This window comes from Pan troglodytes, chromosome 18, assembly GCF_028858775.2.
Source record: "Pan troglodytes isolate AG18354 chromosome 18, NHGRI_mPanTro3-v2.0_pri, whole genome shotgun sequence".
Taxonomy (NCBI): Eukaryota; Metazoa; Chordata; class Mammalia; order Primates; family Hominidae; genus Pan; species Pan troglodytes.
The window spans coordinates 83,828,750-83,845,209 of NC_072416.2; the positions used below are offsets into that span (position 1 = coordinate 83,828,750).

At 51.3% G+C, this 16,460-nt stretch overlaps 1 protein-coding gene across 17 annotated transcripts in view; it reads left to right on the forward strand.

Annotated features, from left to right (window-relative positions):
• GSE1 (Gse1 coiled-coil protein) overlaps window positions 1-15,419 on the forward strand; it is a 504,494-nt gene extending 489,075 nt beyond the window's left edge. For 15 of the 17 annotated variants that reach the window (XM_016930303.3, XM_016930305.4, XM_016930307.4 and 12 more), the window contains 8 exons: window positions 651-1,270; window positions 2,486-2,598; window positions 2,849-3,119; window positions 4,519-4,632; window positions 5,483-5,854; window positions 7,655-7,939; window positions 10,498-10,601; window positions 11,652-15,419. In XM_016930303.3, the coding sequence (XP_016785792.3) occupies window positions 651-1,270; window positions 2,486-2,598; window positions 2,849-3,119; window positions 4,519-4,632; window positions 5,483-5,854; window positions 7,655-7,939; window positions 10,498-10,601; window positions 11,652-11,786 (2,014 nt within the window). In that variant the 3' untranslated portion in view covers window positions 11,787-15,419. The other 2 variants (XM_016930304.4, XM_016930306.4) reach the window with 2 other exon arrangements.
• Window positions 15,420-16,460: the final 1,041 nt, after the last annotated feature.

A 16,460-nucleotide genomic window follows, 5' to 3' on the forward strand; every position in this document is an offset into this window, starting at 1 on the left:
GCACACGCCTGTAATCCCAGCTACTCGGGAGGCTGAAGCTGGAGAACCTCTTGAACCTGGTAGGCGGAGGTTGCAGTGAGCCGAGCTTGCCCCACTGCACTCCTGCCTGGGTGACAGAGTGAGTCTTTTTTTTTTTTTTTTTTTTTTGAGACGGAGTCTTGCTTTGTCGCCTAGGCTGGAGTGCAATGGCACGGTCTCAGCTCACTGCAACCTCTGCCTCCTGGGTTCAAGCAATTCTCCTGCCTCAGCCTCTGGAGTAGCTGGGATTACAGGCACCCGCCACCATGCCTGGCTGATTTTTGTATTTTTTAGTAGAGATGGGGTTTCACCATGTTGGCCAGGCTGGTCTCAAACTGCTGACCTCGTGATCCGCCCTCCTCGGCCTCCCAAAGTGCTGGGATTACAGGGATGAGCCACTGCGCCCGGCCGAGTCTTTAAAGAAAAGAAAGAAAAAGGAAAAGAGAAAATGAAAGACAGAAACAGTGATCCTTGGGGTGGAGTGTGTGTCCCCTCCCTGCAGCCCCGCTGGCGCTGGCTCTCGAAGGGGCTGCGCCATCTGTGTCATCTTAGGAGCGGCAGGCAGCCAGGGAAGCCTGTGGATGGCTGAAGGGTCTTTTCTCCCTGACTGAAGGGTTGGTTTCACTCCCTAGGCCAGGACCAAACCGTCACGAGCCAGGTGGCCGCGACCCTCCACAGCACTTTGGGGGGCCACCGCCTCTGATTTCGCCCAAGCCCCAGCTCCACACTGCACCCACGGCCCTCTGGAACCCCGTGTCCCTCATGGACAACACCTTGGAGACGCGGCGGGCCGAAAGCCACTCTCTGCACAGCCACCCGGCTGCATTTGAGCCCAGCCGCCAGGCCCCCGTGCCGCTGGTGAAGGTGGAGCGGGTCTTCTGCCCGGAGAAAGCAGAGGAGGGGCCGCGGAAGCGAGAGCCTGCCCCTCTGGACAAGTACCAGCCACCTCCGCCGCCACCACGAGAGGGAGGGAGCCTGGAGCACCAGCCCTTCCTGCCCGGGCCCGGGCCCTTCTTGGCTGAGCTCGAGAAGTCCACCCAGACCATCCTGGGCCAGCAGCGGGCCTCCCTCCCACAGGCGGCCACCTTTGGGGAGCTCAGCGGACCCCTGAAGCCTGGCTCGCCCTACCGTCCCCCAGTGCCACGGGCCCCCGACCCTGCCTACATCTATGATGAGTTCCTGCAGCAGCGCCGGAGGCTGGTCAGCAAGCTGGACCTGGAGGAGCGCAGGCGGCGGGAGGCCCAGGAGAAAGGTCTGCCTCCCCGCGGGCCCCAAGCTGCTGAGGGAGAGCCGCACAGTGGGGATGGGGAGCCTGCATGCCAGCCACCTGCCCCTCTCTCCGTCCACTCCTGCTTTCTGCCTGGGGTAGTCCCAGGCCCCTGGTGGCAAGTGCACTGGCTTCTGTGTAGCAGCATGACACCCTCGTAGGGGAGGCAGACCCTAGTCCCCGTGCCTGTCCTGCCTCGATGCAAATTGTCCCAAAAAGCCAAATCAAAGCCCGCCTGTGAAGATAGTTCCACAGACAAGCATGATGAATAAGTGATGAGCGGAGGCTAATAAGAGTTTTAAATATTAATAGTGCAGCATAACAGGAGAGCTGGCCTGGGCTCATCGGGGGCTCCACATACAGGGCTGCTGCCACCAGCTGCAGCAGGTGGGCCAGGGGGTGAGGACGCGGCGGCTGGCACTGCCCCGGGTCAGGGTAGGAGGTCAGGCACTTCATTCTTATTTCTGCTTGGGGCAGGGCGTCCTCAGCCAGCAGCTCCCTGAGTTCTCCAGAGAGCCAGGAAGAGCAACTGAGCAGGCGAGAGTGTGCAGAGGGGAGCAGGGGCTCCAGCCCAGTTTCCTTCCTGATGCTGAACACTCAGGTCCTGTCCAGTGCTGAGCTCAGCCCCCTCTTCAATAGAAGCTGGGCCACAGGCAGTCTTCCTGGTTGTTGGTCTAGGCTGGATGGAGGGCCCAGCCAAATTTCTCTCCCCTACTCACTTTGTAAAGGAGGAGGGAGATACCCCAGCGCCCCTGGGCAGGGGCTCTGCTATTGTTCTTTGTGCCTTAGAGAGCTCAGGCCTGTGTGTGCCTGTCCCCTCCCAGGAGATGGACTCAGATGGCCACAGCAGGGGGGAGTGCATGTGCACAAGCAGCCCTGTGTTGCCGTGGACACAAGCCCCAGGCCTGTGTGATGAATGGTTCCCTGCCAGGGGGAGGAGGGAGGTCTTGTCAGCCCAGGGGACCACCCAGCCACTGGGAGCCATGGATCCCAGGGAAGCCTGGTGTCTGCGGTCCTGCAAAGCCCCAGGACTGGGTTAATGTTGGTTTCCACCTCGGTTGAAAGGAACTGGCCTTCAGGGTGTTCAGGTGCCAGCAGGCCTGGCCTGATAGGTGCTCTGCACACATGAGCCCCTGCGGGCATGTCCACTGGACAGATGAAGGCTCTTTGTCTGGCTGAATACAACCATTTCTCCATCAGGATACTACTACGACCTCGATGACTCTTACGATGAGAGCGATGAGGAGGAGGTCAGGGCCCACCTCCGTTGCGTGGCCGAGCAACCGCCCCTCAAACTGGACACGTCCTCTGAGGTACTGGGCTCTCCTCCCCATGGACATGCTCTGGGCTGGGCTCTCCTTCCTAGCGTCCACACCCCGCAGTCCACCCCACTGTTGCTAGGTTCCTCCGAAGTTCTGGCGGGTTCGCCCCACAAAGCTCTTCTGCCACCAGGCGCAGCCAGCTACGGCCCACACTTCGAGGACCCCAGGAGGGGACCCTGGGACAGTGCAAGCATACCACTGCCAGTGGCTTCAAACTCATTTGTTTTCTTTCCCAATCTAGAAGCTAGAGTTTTTGCAACTTTTTGGCTTGACCACCCAACAGCAGAAGGAGGAATTGGTGGCCCAGAAGCGGAGGAAGCGGCGGCGGATGCTGCGAGAGAGAAGCCCGTCGCCCCCAACAATTCAGAGCAAGCGGCAGACGCCTTCACCGAGACTGGCGCTGTCTACCCGCTACAGCCCTGATGAGATGAACAACAGTCCCAACTTCGAAGAAAAGAAGAAGTTCCTGACCATCTTCAACCTGACCCACATCAGCGCCGAGAAGAGGAAAGGTAGGGCCTTGCCTGGCTAGGAAGGTGGGGGCTCACTGGGGTGGAAGTGGGTTTCTGAAGCAGCAGGTGGGGCCGGTGCACTCCAGGCAGGATCTGGGATCACTCAGCCTGAGGCTGCCCCTTTACTCCTCCCGGCTCCCGCGAACAGCCTCTCTGTTCTTACAAGCCCTCCACAGCAGCCTTACCTGGCAGGCTTTGCTCTGAGAGCCCCACCGTCTTGACCTGAGGACTACCCTTGTCACTCATCCATCTCCCAGCGCCCGAGAAGGCGCTCTTTGAGCCGAGTGCTCCAGTGACCACCAGGCGTGAGGGGAGGTGCCAGGTGTTCCAGGTTTGTCTGCTGCAGGCTTTTCCTCTTGCTGGACCGCTTAGGTGGTCTGCTGGGTGTTGTGTCCTGGTGGCTGGAGGCCTGGGGAAGGGCTGCCAAGCAGGGCAGCACACACTGAGCAGATGGCTTGCCTTGAAAGATGCTTCCAGTTCAGTCTGGCCACACAGGGCCACATTGGGACAGACCCTCTGGGCTAGAATCCATATAGCAGAAGAAACAACGCAGCCACAACACCTGCTCAGGGTTTTGGCTTCCTTGGCCTGCAGCGCAGGCCGGCTTGGTGCCCAGATGTTGACGTTCCTGGCCCTGCCCCTTATGCACGCTTTCAAGTCCTCATGGGCCCCTGGCCTCCTCTCTGGGAGAAAGTCGAAGGAAAGCAGAGTTACTTCTTGGACCTTGAGCAGCTTCAAGGTGTTGATCAGGGTGTAGCCGTTTACTTTCTGCTTTTAACCAGTCAGTAGTTTTCCCTTTCTCTTAGTGGGCTAGTGACGTGTTGATTGCCAGCCCAGTTCCCTAGATACAGAGCATCTTTTTACCTGAATTTTTGGAGGAAAAAAAATTAAGGGCGATGCAGCCCTTGAGTTTCACAGTCAAGAAGGGCCGGGTGACATGAGGGATCTGCTGTGTGGAACATCGTGGGGTCATCTTTCCCTTTCAGGAAGTGGCAGTAATGGTAGGAGTGGGTGAGAAGGCGCCCTGCCTCAGAGGCCAGGCCTGGGTCTTTGGGGTGTCTCTTTGGTTGGGGCCACCTTTTCTGACTTGAAATAAGAACACATCCTCGCACGTCACCACCGAGGTCCGTGGGCACAGTGATTCACAGAGGCGGCGTCACCGCACGGACAGCTGTCTTTGGAGCACGTCTAGGACATTGTGTAGTGGATGCCGAGAGCAATCTGGGCTCGCTTTGAGATGGTTGCTTCCTTTCAACTGGGCCTGCCCCATCACACCTGCTTTTGGTTTTTCGGGCTTTAGTGCTTTGCCTGCCCATCAAGGCTCGGCTAGAATCCCGCTGTCCTTCTCTCCAAAAAATGACGCAACTGGCTCGTTAATCTCAGGCTGCTTTTCTCATAGACAAAGAGAGACTTGTTGAAATGCTCCGTGCCATGAAGCAGAAGGCACTGTCAGCAGCAGTGGCCGACTCCTTGACAAACTCTCCGAGGGACAGTCCTGCCGTCTCCCTGAGTGGTAAGGGAAGGATAGCCCCACCTGCCACCACCCAGGACCATCCCATGGGCTGCCTAGGCTCAGAGGCGACCACTCGAGGTCCTCATCATTGTGAATGTGGCCTCCTGCAGACTGTCTTCTTCCATTCTTGTACCAGCGTACGATTCTTGCACAGTTGTGACAGTCATTGGGATGGAACGTCAGTTTAAAGGCGGGCTCAGAGTTGAGGGGAGGGTCTGGCTTCTGTGGAGCTCTACGTGGTGGTCACTGTGGTCATAGTTACCGTTGTTCTTCAGTTATGGCACAGAGGCTCACATGATAGGCCAATCCAATGGTACCATCCCAGGAGCAAGGGCGTGCTCCAGCCTTAGTGCCCGCAGCCTGGTCCTGCCACTAGCCTAGCCGCCCTGGCTCTCTTCCTGCTCTTTGTCTTCCTCACTCTGCCCTCTGGGCCCTGCCGGCACCTGCCGCCACACCTTTCCTCCTCTTACATTTCTGGCTGACCTCTGCCCTGTCAAATGTCACAGGGAATCTTTACAGTTCATCCCAGTTCTCGGCTCCTCACACACACTCTTGTCCGGTTGGACTGAATACCTCCATACTGTCTCCGTGGCTGGGGGACTTCCTTCTTCCTGTGGATCTGTTTCTTCGTTCTTGAGACATCTTTCAAGGATGGACTTGCCACTAAACACCCCACTGTCTTCAGAGAATAGCCATGTGCGCGGCGGTTATTTAAATGTTCCCCGGGTCTTGGTTCTTTGCACTAGGTCTTTGTTAAGTGTAAGCTCTAGAGACCAGGATCTGCGTGCTGGACACTCAGCCTGTTAACTTGCATTTCTTAATATTTTCCTTCACTTTCTGTCTCTAAAAGAACCAGCCACGCAGCAAGCCTCTCTGGATGTGGAGAAGCCGGTTGGCGTTGCTGCTTCCTTGTCTGACATCCCAAAGGCCGCGGAGCCTGGGAAGCTGGAACAGGTCCGGCCCCAGGAGCTGTCGAGAGTCCAGGAGCTAGCTCCTGCCAGCGGGGAGAAGGCCAGGCTGAGCGAGGCCCCTGGAGGCAAAAAGAGTCTGAGCATGCTTCACTACATCCGGGGCGCTGCACCCAAGGACATTCCTGTGCCGCTGTCCCACAGCACCAATGGGAAGAGCAAGCCGTGGGAGCCCTTTGTGGCAGAAGAGTTTGCACATCAGTTCCACGAGTCAGTGCTGCAGTCCACCCAGAAGGCCCTGCAGAAGCATAAAGGTAACGAGGCTGCCAGTCCCTGCTCAGCTCTCGGCTGTGGTTGAGGCTGACCAAAGTCGCTGAGCGCCACAGCTGCTCAGCCGTTCAGCCGTGGGCACAAGTTTTTATAAATTCCAATCACCAGAAGAAAATGATTTCGTTATTATGCCAAAACCATGTTTGTTTGTTTAACTCCAAGCTCTAAAACCTGAACTCGTAGGTGAGAAACGTTTGTAGGCACCAGCGCTGACGCTGTGCTGTGAGCAGGGACGCATCAATCGGTAAGAGGTAAAGGAGTGAAGCCAGCAGGCGTTGGTTTTTGCAGAGATTAAAAAAGATTCCCCAAAGGCAGGAAGAGCACTTGAGGATTTTTACCCGCATTCATTTGAAAGAATCATGTTTTTCAAGACAGAGATGCAGATGGCCGCCAGTCCTCAGGGTAGAGCTTCCCTTCCTTCATGGTGGTATCTAAAGATGTCACCACCAGCCCTCTGGATCCATGGGTTCCGTGTCTTTGGATTCAACCAGCTTCAGATTAGAAATATTTGTGGGTGGGGTGGAATTCCACAAAGTTCCAAAAACAAAACTTGGATTTGCCAAGCACCAGGTACTACATTGAATCCATGCAAATCAAGTCAAGTGTAGGCATTGTGTTAGGTATTACAAGTACTCTAGAGGTGTGCATAGGTGATACGCAGATACTATGCCACTTTATATCAGGGACTTGAACATCCCTGGATTTCGGTATTCACAGGAGGTCCTGGAGCCAGTCCTCCATGACAGATACCAAGGGAGACTGTACAGTGCTACTGAGATGCCTTTCGAAACTTCAGAATACCCTCCTTCCCTGCCCCTTGGCAGTGCACCTTGTAGAGGCTTTTCTGTGGCCCTAGGACACTTTCTGCCGTATTCTGACCTTGTCCTGGCCTTGCACTAAACTGTTTCCTCTAGATTTTAGTCACTCTGCCATACCAGTTTGAGCCAAGTCACTCCATTGACTGCGCTGGTCTCAGGCCCCACCAGGGGCTGCCATCCACACGGGAGGCCAGGTGTGCTCCTGAGGATGTCACCCACCAGGCCATGCCATGAGACAGGGCATGCCCTCTTGAAACGGGGCACAATGAGGCTGACTCCTGGGGGAGGGCAGAGCCCCATTATGCCTAGGGATCAAAACAGCCATGCCTTGTGAGAGGATGGGCTGGTGTCTGCTGAGGGCTAACTATAGACCAAGCTCAAAGAGATGGAGGCAGCCGGGCGCGGTGGCTCACGCTTGTAATTCCAGCACTTTAGGAGGCCAAGGCGGGCAGGTCACCTGAGGTCCGGAGTTTGAAACCAGCCTTGGCCAATGTGGCGAAACCCTGTTTCTACTAAAAACGCAAAAATTAGCTGGGCATGGTGGCACATGCGTGTAATTCCAGCCACTCCGGAGGCTGAGGCAGGAGAATTGCTTGAACCTGGGAGGGGAAGTTGCAGTGAGCCGAGATCACGCCATTTCTCTCCAGCCTGCTACCCAGAGGACTGAGGGCAGCCAAAACAAAAAATGGAGTCTCAGAGATGAATTCCAACAAAAATGGTTCACGTACCAGAATCAACTAGCACTCAGGGCTGCGTTGTCTCCTGGCTGTCTCGGACTTTCTCACGCTGGGTCTGTGGCCCAGAGGTCTTGGGCTAGATCCCTCCTCTCTACGCCATGTCATCTTGGTCCCCGGAGCCCTGCAGTCATGTTGACTCTGCACCAAGGGCAGGGCAGAGCTCCCTTCTGAGACAGCACCCTGTGTCCCTTCCCCCAGCACACTGATGCAAGCCCTGTCCCCTCCACAGGGAGCGTGGCTGTGCTGTCCGCAGAGCAGAACCACAAGGTTGACACGTCCGTCCACTACAACATTCCTGAGCTGCAGTCCTCCAGCCGCGCCCCTCCACCCCAGCACAATGGGCAGCAGGAGCCCCCCACTGCAAGGAAGGGCCCCCCAACCCAGGAGATGGACCGGGACTCGGAGGAGGAGGAAGAGGAGGAGGATGAAGATGGAGAAGATGATGAGGAAGTCCCCAAGCGCAAGTGGCAAGGGATCGACGCCGTTTTTGAAGCTTACCAGGAACACATAGAAGGTAAGGGGGTGCTGGGGAAGAGCGGGGAGGGGGTCAGGAAAGTACCTTTGGAAAGGAAGCTGAGTGATGAGTTCATGCAGACCTCTGCCAGCCTGGGGACCGTCTCTCCGTCCTGGGGCACAGTAGATATGAATACTGGAAGGGAAGTTTCTTCCGGCTTCTGGTAGCGGTGATGTCCCATGCTGGAACCTGAGGCCAGTCTTGCTAGGGCATCCAAGTACCATGATGCCAGCTCTGGTGGCACTTGTCATTCTTTATGTGGGCCCTGCTCTCTGGGCTGCATCAGTGCTGATGTTGGCCTCAGCTTCGTATAAGGGTCCTGGGAGACAACCTAGTTGGTTGATTTGCTGAGCCCTGGCAGCTAGGCCTGGTCACTGCTCCAGCATGCCTCTTGCCTAGTGACAGACTCCCCACACTGCAAGGATTGCTCTGTGGCCAGTGGGTGCCAGTCATGTTTTCAGCTGCCTTTACTTTAGCCAAGCACTTTGCCTAAAGAGACAGGCTCCTGGTAAAGGCTTAGTCGAAGGCTCGCCGCCTCTCAGAATACCCAGGATGTTTTGATGCCACCTGGGAATGTACACACCAACCCTCCTGGGAAGCCACAGCACCAGGCGGACTCAGGCCACATCTCCCCTGCCAGGGAGTGGGGCCACGAAGTTGGGCGCTGCAGCATTTGATGCTCCTGTATACTGCACCCCACCTTCTGCCTCTGTGCCTCAGTTTCCCTAGGATATTGCACAGGCCCCTTTGGGGAACAGCAGAGGTACCCAGCCTTCATTTTGCACTCACCATCCTTACTGCATGGGCACTGCTGGGTATGTGCTTTGACAAAAGCTGGGCCAGGCCGCAGCCACCTGCAATTGATTTAACATGTCCTAGAGGACTCTTTATCATCACATATGACAGTGTTGTAAATATCATCAAATACAAAGACTTGATTATGAATGTCAGCCACTTCAAATACTTAGAAAAGTAGTTTTTTTCTTTTTTCTCCTGGTAGAACTCAGTCTGGAAAAGTATTCTCCAAACTAAAAACAAACGCCCATGTAGCCACAACCAGGACATCAAATCCTGTATTTTGCTTCCTTTCCTCCTCCCGTGGAATCTTTGAGTTTATTGCGCACCACTCCCTACATGTTGCTATTCTTTTAGTGCACTCATATATATCCAGAAGCAATACACAGTGATTAACTCTCCTAGATGAAATATTTCCATCTTTTCTGGTTTTGTGGGTTTTTTGGTGTGGTGTTGGGAATTATTTCCATACCCCATGGCTGTCAGGCTATTCTTCTGTATTTTCTTCTGTGAGTTCGGCTTTTTCCTGTTCTGCGTAGGATTCATTTGTGTGTACAGAGTAAGGCAGAAATCTTAACTGTAGCTTTCCCACCCAACCAGTTGTCCTGGCAATGTGTGGGGCGCCCTCTTCCCTGCCTCACTCCCACACCTGCTGGGCCTGGCTTCGCCCCTGTCAGGCATGACCTGCGCTGACCCCCTCTTCTCTCAGCTACCGCTCAGCTGTTTTTAGCCCATGGCTTTCCCCCAAGGATTTTAGGATCGCCTTATATTCACCCCAAAGAGTCCTGTTAGATTTTCAGTTGCATTGAATTTACAGGCGTGGTTGGCATCCTTTTCCATGAATATGGTACAAAACTATTACATCATTTTTGTACGTGAAGTTTTGACTAGATTTAGTTTCAGGTATCACATAGATTTTGGGGGTCTTTGGATTTTTGTGTTGCCTATGATTATTCCTTAGATCATAGGAATCACAGATGATCAAACCTGCAGATACAAGGTTCGGTTCTTTCCTTTTGAATTTGTCTGATTGTCATGTCACTCCAGTGCTGCCAAAGAGAGGCACTGGTGGGGCCCTTGTCTCTGAAACTTTAAAGCATCCCATTAAAGAGTGAAGGTTCCCATTTCCGGAGTTTTTCATCCTTTGATTTTTTTTTCTTGATGTTGCTCCATCCTTGTTGAATTTGTTAGTACTTTTAGGATTTTTAATGTATGTTCGTTAGTATTAGACTCTAGTTTTATTGTACTTTGGTATCCAGATTGTGAGCACTTTCCCTGATTTTCATTTGCTGAAACACTGTGTGTAAGGTAGGGATTTGTCCTGAAAGATTTGAAGTCACTCTCCTGTTCAAACTAGGCCTGGTATCTTTTGGTAGAGCAGAGGCTTTATTTTATTAATTAAATCTGTGCTTTAGGTGTACTCTGGCCTTTTTCCAGCAGCCTAAACTGAAAGCCTATTTTTTTTTTTTTTGGAAAGCTGCATTTTAAGGCCATCAAATTTCTTCCTAATCTGTATCAAATTGCCTTTAGGTCCTGGATCCTTTGTCTTTATTCCTGTGTATTGGGCTTAATTTAGTGACGTTTATGTATTTATCGGTACAATTCAAAGGGCTGGGAGCATTGTGGCCCACAGGAGAGGCCTTGGCTGGCTGCACTGGAGAGAGGTTTTGGGCTCTGCTGGGCAGGGTGTGAAGAGGAGAGCACAAAGCGGGCCTTGGGGCTCCTGCATACGGAAAATACATCACCATCTCCTGTCTTTTCAGAGCAAAATCTAGAGCGGCAGGTGTTACAGACACAATGTAGACGACTGGAGGCCCGGCACTACAGCCTCAGCCTGACGGCAGAGCAGCTCTCCCACAGCGTGGCGGTGAGTTGGGAAGGGATGGAAACCTTCAAACACGCAACCTTTTGAGTTTGGGTTCAGAAACACCCGTGAAGATAAGTTTTAGAGAGGAAATGTGCTCTTAAGAGATCAAAATTTGGACTGCATGCAATGGCTTACACCTGTAATCCCAGCACTTTGGGAGGCTGAGGCAGGATCACATGAGCCTCACATGAGCCCAGGAGTTCAAGGCTGCAGTGAGCTCTGATCACACCACTGCACTCCAGCCTGGTTGACAGAGCAAGACCACTGTCTCCTAAAGGGGAAAATACAGACACCAGTTGATTATCTAGGATTTACTTATAGAATATTGATCCTGGAAGGGTAGGGATGCTGTTTGCAGAATGAACTATTGCCTGTATCAGTCTCCTCTACCGTGATTTGCTGAGGAGAGCAGCAGGGTTTTATTAGAGAAGGGAAGCTGAAGCAACTGAAACCATCTCACGTGGCTCACAGCCACACTAGCAGGATTGGTCCAGCAGATGTCCTTGGGGGGCAGGGATGGGAAGCAGGTCTCAAAGTTTTTACATCTGGGGGTTCCAAGAACTCCGAGTTTGAGCCAAGACAGCAGCAGATGCCGATTCTTAAGACTCTGGAAGAGCCAGGGACAGAACACAGGCTGAGAAGTGGACTTTTTTTCTTTTTTTGAGGCAAAGTCTCACTCTGTCACCCAAGCTGGAATGCAGTGGCACAGTCTCGGCTCACTGCAACCTCTGCCTCCTGGGTTCAAGCGATTCTCCTGCCTCAGCCTCCCAGGTAGCTAGGATTACAGGTATACGACATCATGCCTGGCTAATTTTTTTGTTTAGAAGATGGGGTTTCCCCATGTTGGCCAGGCTGGTCTCGAACTCCTGACCTCAGGTGATCTGCCCGCCTCGACCTCCAAAAGTGCTGGGATTACAGGCGTGAGCCACCACGCCCGGCCGGGACATTTTCAAATGTAGGTTTACCCTTCCATCCAGCATGTTTGTACTCTACATGCTTGTCCTTACAGAGGAAACGGGTTGGTTTTGACACAAATTTCCCTCTCTCCAGGAGTTGAGGAGCCAGAAACAGAAGATGGTCTCAGAACGGGAGCGGCTCCAGGCAGAACTGGACCACTTACGAAAGTGCCTTGCCTTGCCTGCAATGCACTGGCCTAGGGGCTACCTGAAGGGATACCCCAGGTGACGGTTTCCCTTGCACTAGGCTGAACCTATAGTATAGAAATATTATCTATTTTATTACCTTGAATATTTAATATTTTTCACTGGGAGGTTTGAAGCTTACAAAATGAGAATGTGCCATGCATGAAGCAAAGGATTCCAGGCTCCAGAAAAAAAGAATGAACTCACCTTGGCGTCAATGCAATTGAATCACCGTTGTCATTCAGCGAGCAACCGATGTAGGATTGCCCACAGTTTTTCTTTTTAAAGGTGGTTTTGGCCCTTCCTCTCCCACATTATTTCTTAATCTGAACATGAAGGCTCCATTAGCTAACACTAAAACTTGATCATTAACAGCCCCCTGTGCATATGAGTGGATCAAACCGGTTCTGTTCTTTCTTGTGTTGCCATGTTACTATGCCTCAAGCCCAGTTTGCTTTTGCCGCAGCGATGGGGCCAGTCTCATTCCTCCCCAGGAGTGAAACTTGCTTCAGCTGAAAAGGTTGGGTGCATTGTCAGTAAAAAGGGCTTATTTGTTTCATTTACTTTCCTGCAAAATTTTCTTCAAAGCAACAAGTCCTAGGAGCACACAAAGCAACCCAAAGGCTTTTCCCTGGAAAAGCTCTTTCTTACCTAAAGATAAAACCAATTCACAAACTGAAGGTACCTTTTTATTACTCCGTGGGGAGCATGTACAGAGCTCTGTGTATACACAGCTTCACACCCACCAGATTCTTACTACAGTGGGTGGGGTTTTCATACAGACGTAAATTTTGAGAGAAAAGTCAAAGGTGCTTCAGCCTTGTACTGTGTATATATATTAAAAAAAAAACAAAGTTTTGTATGTTTTTATTACTTTAACTATTGTTATAAAAAGCCTGCCATTTTTAATATGTGGTTTGGGGTATTTTTGTTTGTTTTTCCTGTTTGGGGGTTTTGTTTGTTTGTTGTTTTGGTTTTTTTTGGGCAAAAAAAAAAAACCTTGCTTTTAGTGTTTGTACTGCTGCTGGTCAGGACATTAAAATGTTTTTAAAAATTAAAGAAGAAGAAAAGTAAAAGAGCTTACCACTGGCGCCTATGCGATCACTTCATTTTTAGTTTGAGTTGCACCAGAAGCTGCCGTAGAAAGCCATGCGCTACTGCTTACCTCCTCCACTCCCCCTCCCTGCCCCCAGCATCTGGACAAGCTAATAGCAAATATTACCCATTGCTATCAAGGGAGGAGGGGGTGGTCTATAGAACCCATGTGTGACAGTCATGTGCACACATGGGCGGGGGCTTTTAAAAACCTTTCAGGAAGTCAGTGATTTCTGTGATAGAATTCTAAGGTGTCTGAGAGCAGGTACAGAATAGGAACTTCAGAGGCTGTGTTTAAACGCAAAGCTTTGTAAAAGCCACAAGGTCTGAGCTGAACCCCTCCTTTTTGAACTTACTGTCACAAGCACAGGAACGGTCAGAAACTGGGCTCATCACACCAAGGCAAAGCAACGGGCGAGTCTTCCTCCTTGTCCTAGTTACTGCCTATGGAGGCAGTGTTTAGATCAAGAAGGCCTCTCTTGCTCCCAAGGGCCCTCACCAGAGGCCAGGGCTGCCAGTCACTGGTCTTGGGGGTGGAGGCCTGAGCTGAGGGCAGGGTGCCTGACCTGTGTGCCGGCTGCTCACTGCTGTGACCAGCGGCCGAGCCCTTGGCCCTAGCCCTTGCTGCGCAGAACAGCTTGCTGGCAGCTGGCATCGTGTCGCTTTATCTGCCCCCGCACAGTTTGCTTTGTACGTCTGCCAAGAATCTTCCAGTTATTAGCAAACTCAGACACATGTACCGCCAGTATTATCAGCAGTCAACAAGCGCCTTCCTCTCCACAGAAGCAGCTGGAAGAGAACTCGAGGGGCTGTGCTGCAGGCCTCCCCTCGAAAGACACTGGGAGGTCAGCATGTTCCACAGGTGTTCAGAGGGAGTCTGCTACAAACTATCAGGGCAAAATCTCACTGGATTTCTCCACTGAAAACCTACTTGAGGTTTCTGGTCTGAAGGCTTAAGAGTCACATCTTAGCACTTCCGCTCTCAGGCCTCCTCCTCCATCACAGATGTCTGGATGCTTTTGGTAATGGCCTTGGCTAAAGTAAAAGGGAAAAGTAGATCCGATAACTTAAAAACGTAGCTCATCCCTTACCATCCAAGGGGCACTCCCTTGGTTGGATTTTCTATGACAGCACAGGGGACAGGTGTGGCACACCATGAGAGGTCTGCCCAGGGTGGGAGCAGTGTCACTGTGCTAGCAATAGTTGGCTTCTCCCCTGCCAGTGGAAACCCCACTTCTGCCCGGCCCTTGAGCTGCTTGCCCACTGTCTCCCCATCCTTCCACCTACTTGTGGCGATCTGAGTACTCTTGCTCAAGAAGTAATACGACAATCAGAATACAAACCAGTAAGGCCACACGAATAAACTAAGAAAAAGGTAAGAACTGTCTCTCAAAAACGAAAGCACAGTACCCAGTCATGGTTTCCCCATCCAACTATTAGTTTCATACTTTGAAAACTTACTTTCAGATTATTCTCAAAGAACACAGTAGCACCTAAATCTGTTTTCAATTGGGCTTAAAAATTGACATGCAATCTCTTAAGTTTTTTGTTCAGCTACTTCACACTGAGTACGTCAAATCTGCTCTGGAGTCGATTATGCCACCTGTGTGTCAGGATGTACGTGAAAGCCCTCGGCTCGGTCCTTGGACCATCTTCCTACATTACCTGGAAGGGAGCTGCCATCTGTCCCTCTGCAGAGGGATACCTTCCAATAGTAAATTATCTGGTTCCTCACTGAAACAAGTTATTTTTGTTTCATATAGTCAGAGTCAGACTGACATGATAAAATACCATGTTCCTAATCTGTTGTCTCAGATAAGTGACCAAGACGGGATTTTCCACATTTTAGTCTACATTCTAATCTTAAAGGAATAAAGCACTGAATTGGGACTAACATTCTGATAGGTTGCACCCTTAAGAGTATTCAGAGAGCATCAAAAGGAGCCCACACCTTCAGCAGTGAACGATTCTAACACAGGGAATCTGCAGTTTGTAGCAGAATGGTATTTTCCTCAAGTAGCTCATAATACTGCCACATCTCAAAAGTTAAGCTGAATTTCACACCAGATCCTACCCCTTTCCCTGAGCCACGTGTTTCACACAAGTGTAGAAAATGCCAGGGATCCACCACAAGATGGAGATGGTCAGCACAAACCGATTCTGTTCCTCTTTAAAGTGTATATTAGCCACTTAGCAATCTCTATATTCTTTCAAGTAACCAAGCTGTTGACTTTCTTACTACTTGCAGTAGCCTGTCCCCAACTTTTCCATCCAGTGCTTAACCTAAAAAACTCCTTAACTCTGCCTTGACCTGAGGAAGACCATGCTAATTGGTGTTATTTTGTATGTACCCTGTGCTTAATTCTAGAACAGTAAACCCATACACAGGTGGGAGGGAGGAACACCGGTGCCTCGGTCACTCTGGGGGCAGTTTAGATGCTGTGAAATTAAACCTGTTCTAAGTGTACTTGTTTGAATTAATTGTATTGTAATATTATTTGTTGAATGTAGTAATTAGGTATTTATGAATATATTGCTGTAATTTCTGACAACATCCAAAAAATAAAATCTTCCTAAATCATGTTAAGAGGAAAATCTTTTTTATGATATAAAACAAGGCCAAACAAAGAAAAGCTCAATAACTATACATCTCCGCAGACGGAGCTGCCTCCACTGGCTCAGGCTCTAAGAGGAGGGCATTAGGACCCCTTGCCGTCCACAATAACAAGTGGTTTCATTCTAAAAGATCCCCAGATGAAAGCAGGAGGATTCCAAGGAAGGCTGAGATGAAAGAACAAGTCCTATGAGCTGAACCAACTCTGAACAGCACCTTAAATTACGGAGACCTCGTCTTTTGGTCCCAGTCTTCCAGGTCTGACCCTTCAGTGTCCAAATAACCACCAATACCTGCCTGGCGGGGACACGTGGGCAGCAACATGGAGTGATAGTGTGCAGCATGCTAGACACTGGAGGGCAGATGCTGGGTGACAGTCTTTAGGCTCAGCCTGTCAAACATGCGCATTCTCAGAGCTCCCCAGACAGCACCCCACTGCTTTTGGCCCACTGGTGTCCAGCCAAAAATAGGCTGGCCAGGCATGGCGGCTCATGCTTGCAATCCCAGTGCTTTGGGAGGCTGTGGTGGGAGGACTGTGTGAACCCAGGAGTTCGAGGCTGCAGTGAGCTATAATCACGCCACTCTACTGCAGCCTGGATGACAGAATGAGACCCTGTCTAAAAAAAAAGTTAAAAATTTTTTTGTTTGAGACGGAGTCTTGCTCTCGTTGCCCAGGCAGGAGTACAGTGGCGCAATCTTGGCTCACTACAACCTCCGCCTCTCGGGTTCAAGCGATTCTCCTGCCTCAGCCTCCCGAGTAGCTGTGACTATAGGCGTGTGCCACCACACCTAGCAAATTTTTTTTTTTTTTTGTATTTTTAATAGAGACGGGGTTTCACCATGTTAGCCAGGATAGTCTCAATCTCCTGGCCTTGTGATCCACCTGCCTTGGCCTCCCAAAGTGCTGGGATTACAGGCATGAGCCAAGCCAATGTGCCCGGCCAAAAATTAAATTTTTTTTAAAGCTGATTACAGAACCTTCTATCCATTGCATGATGCTGGACGATC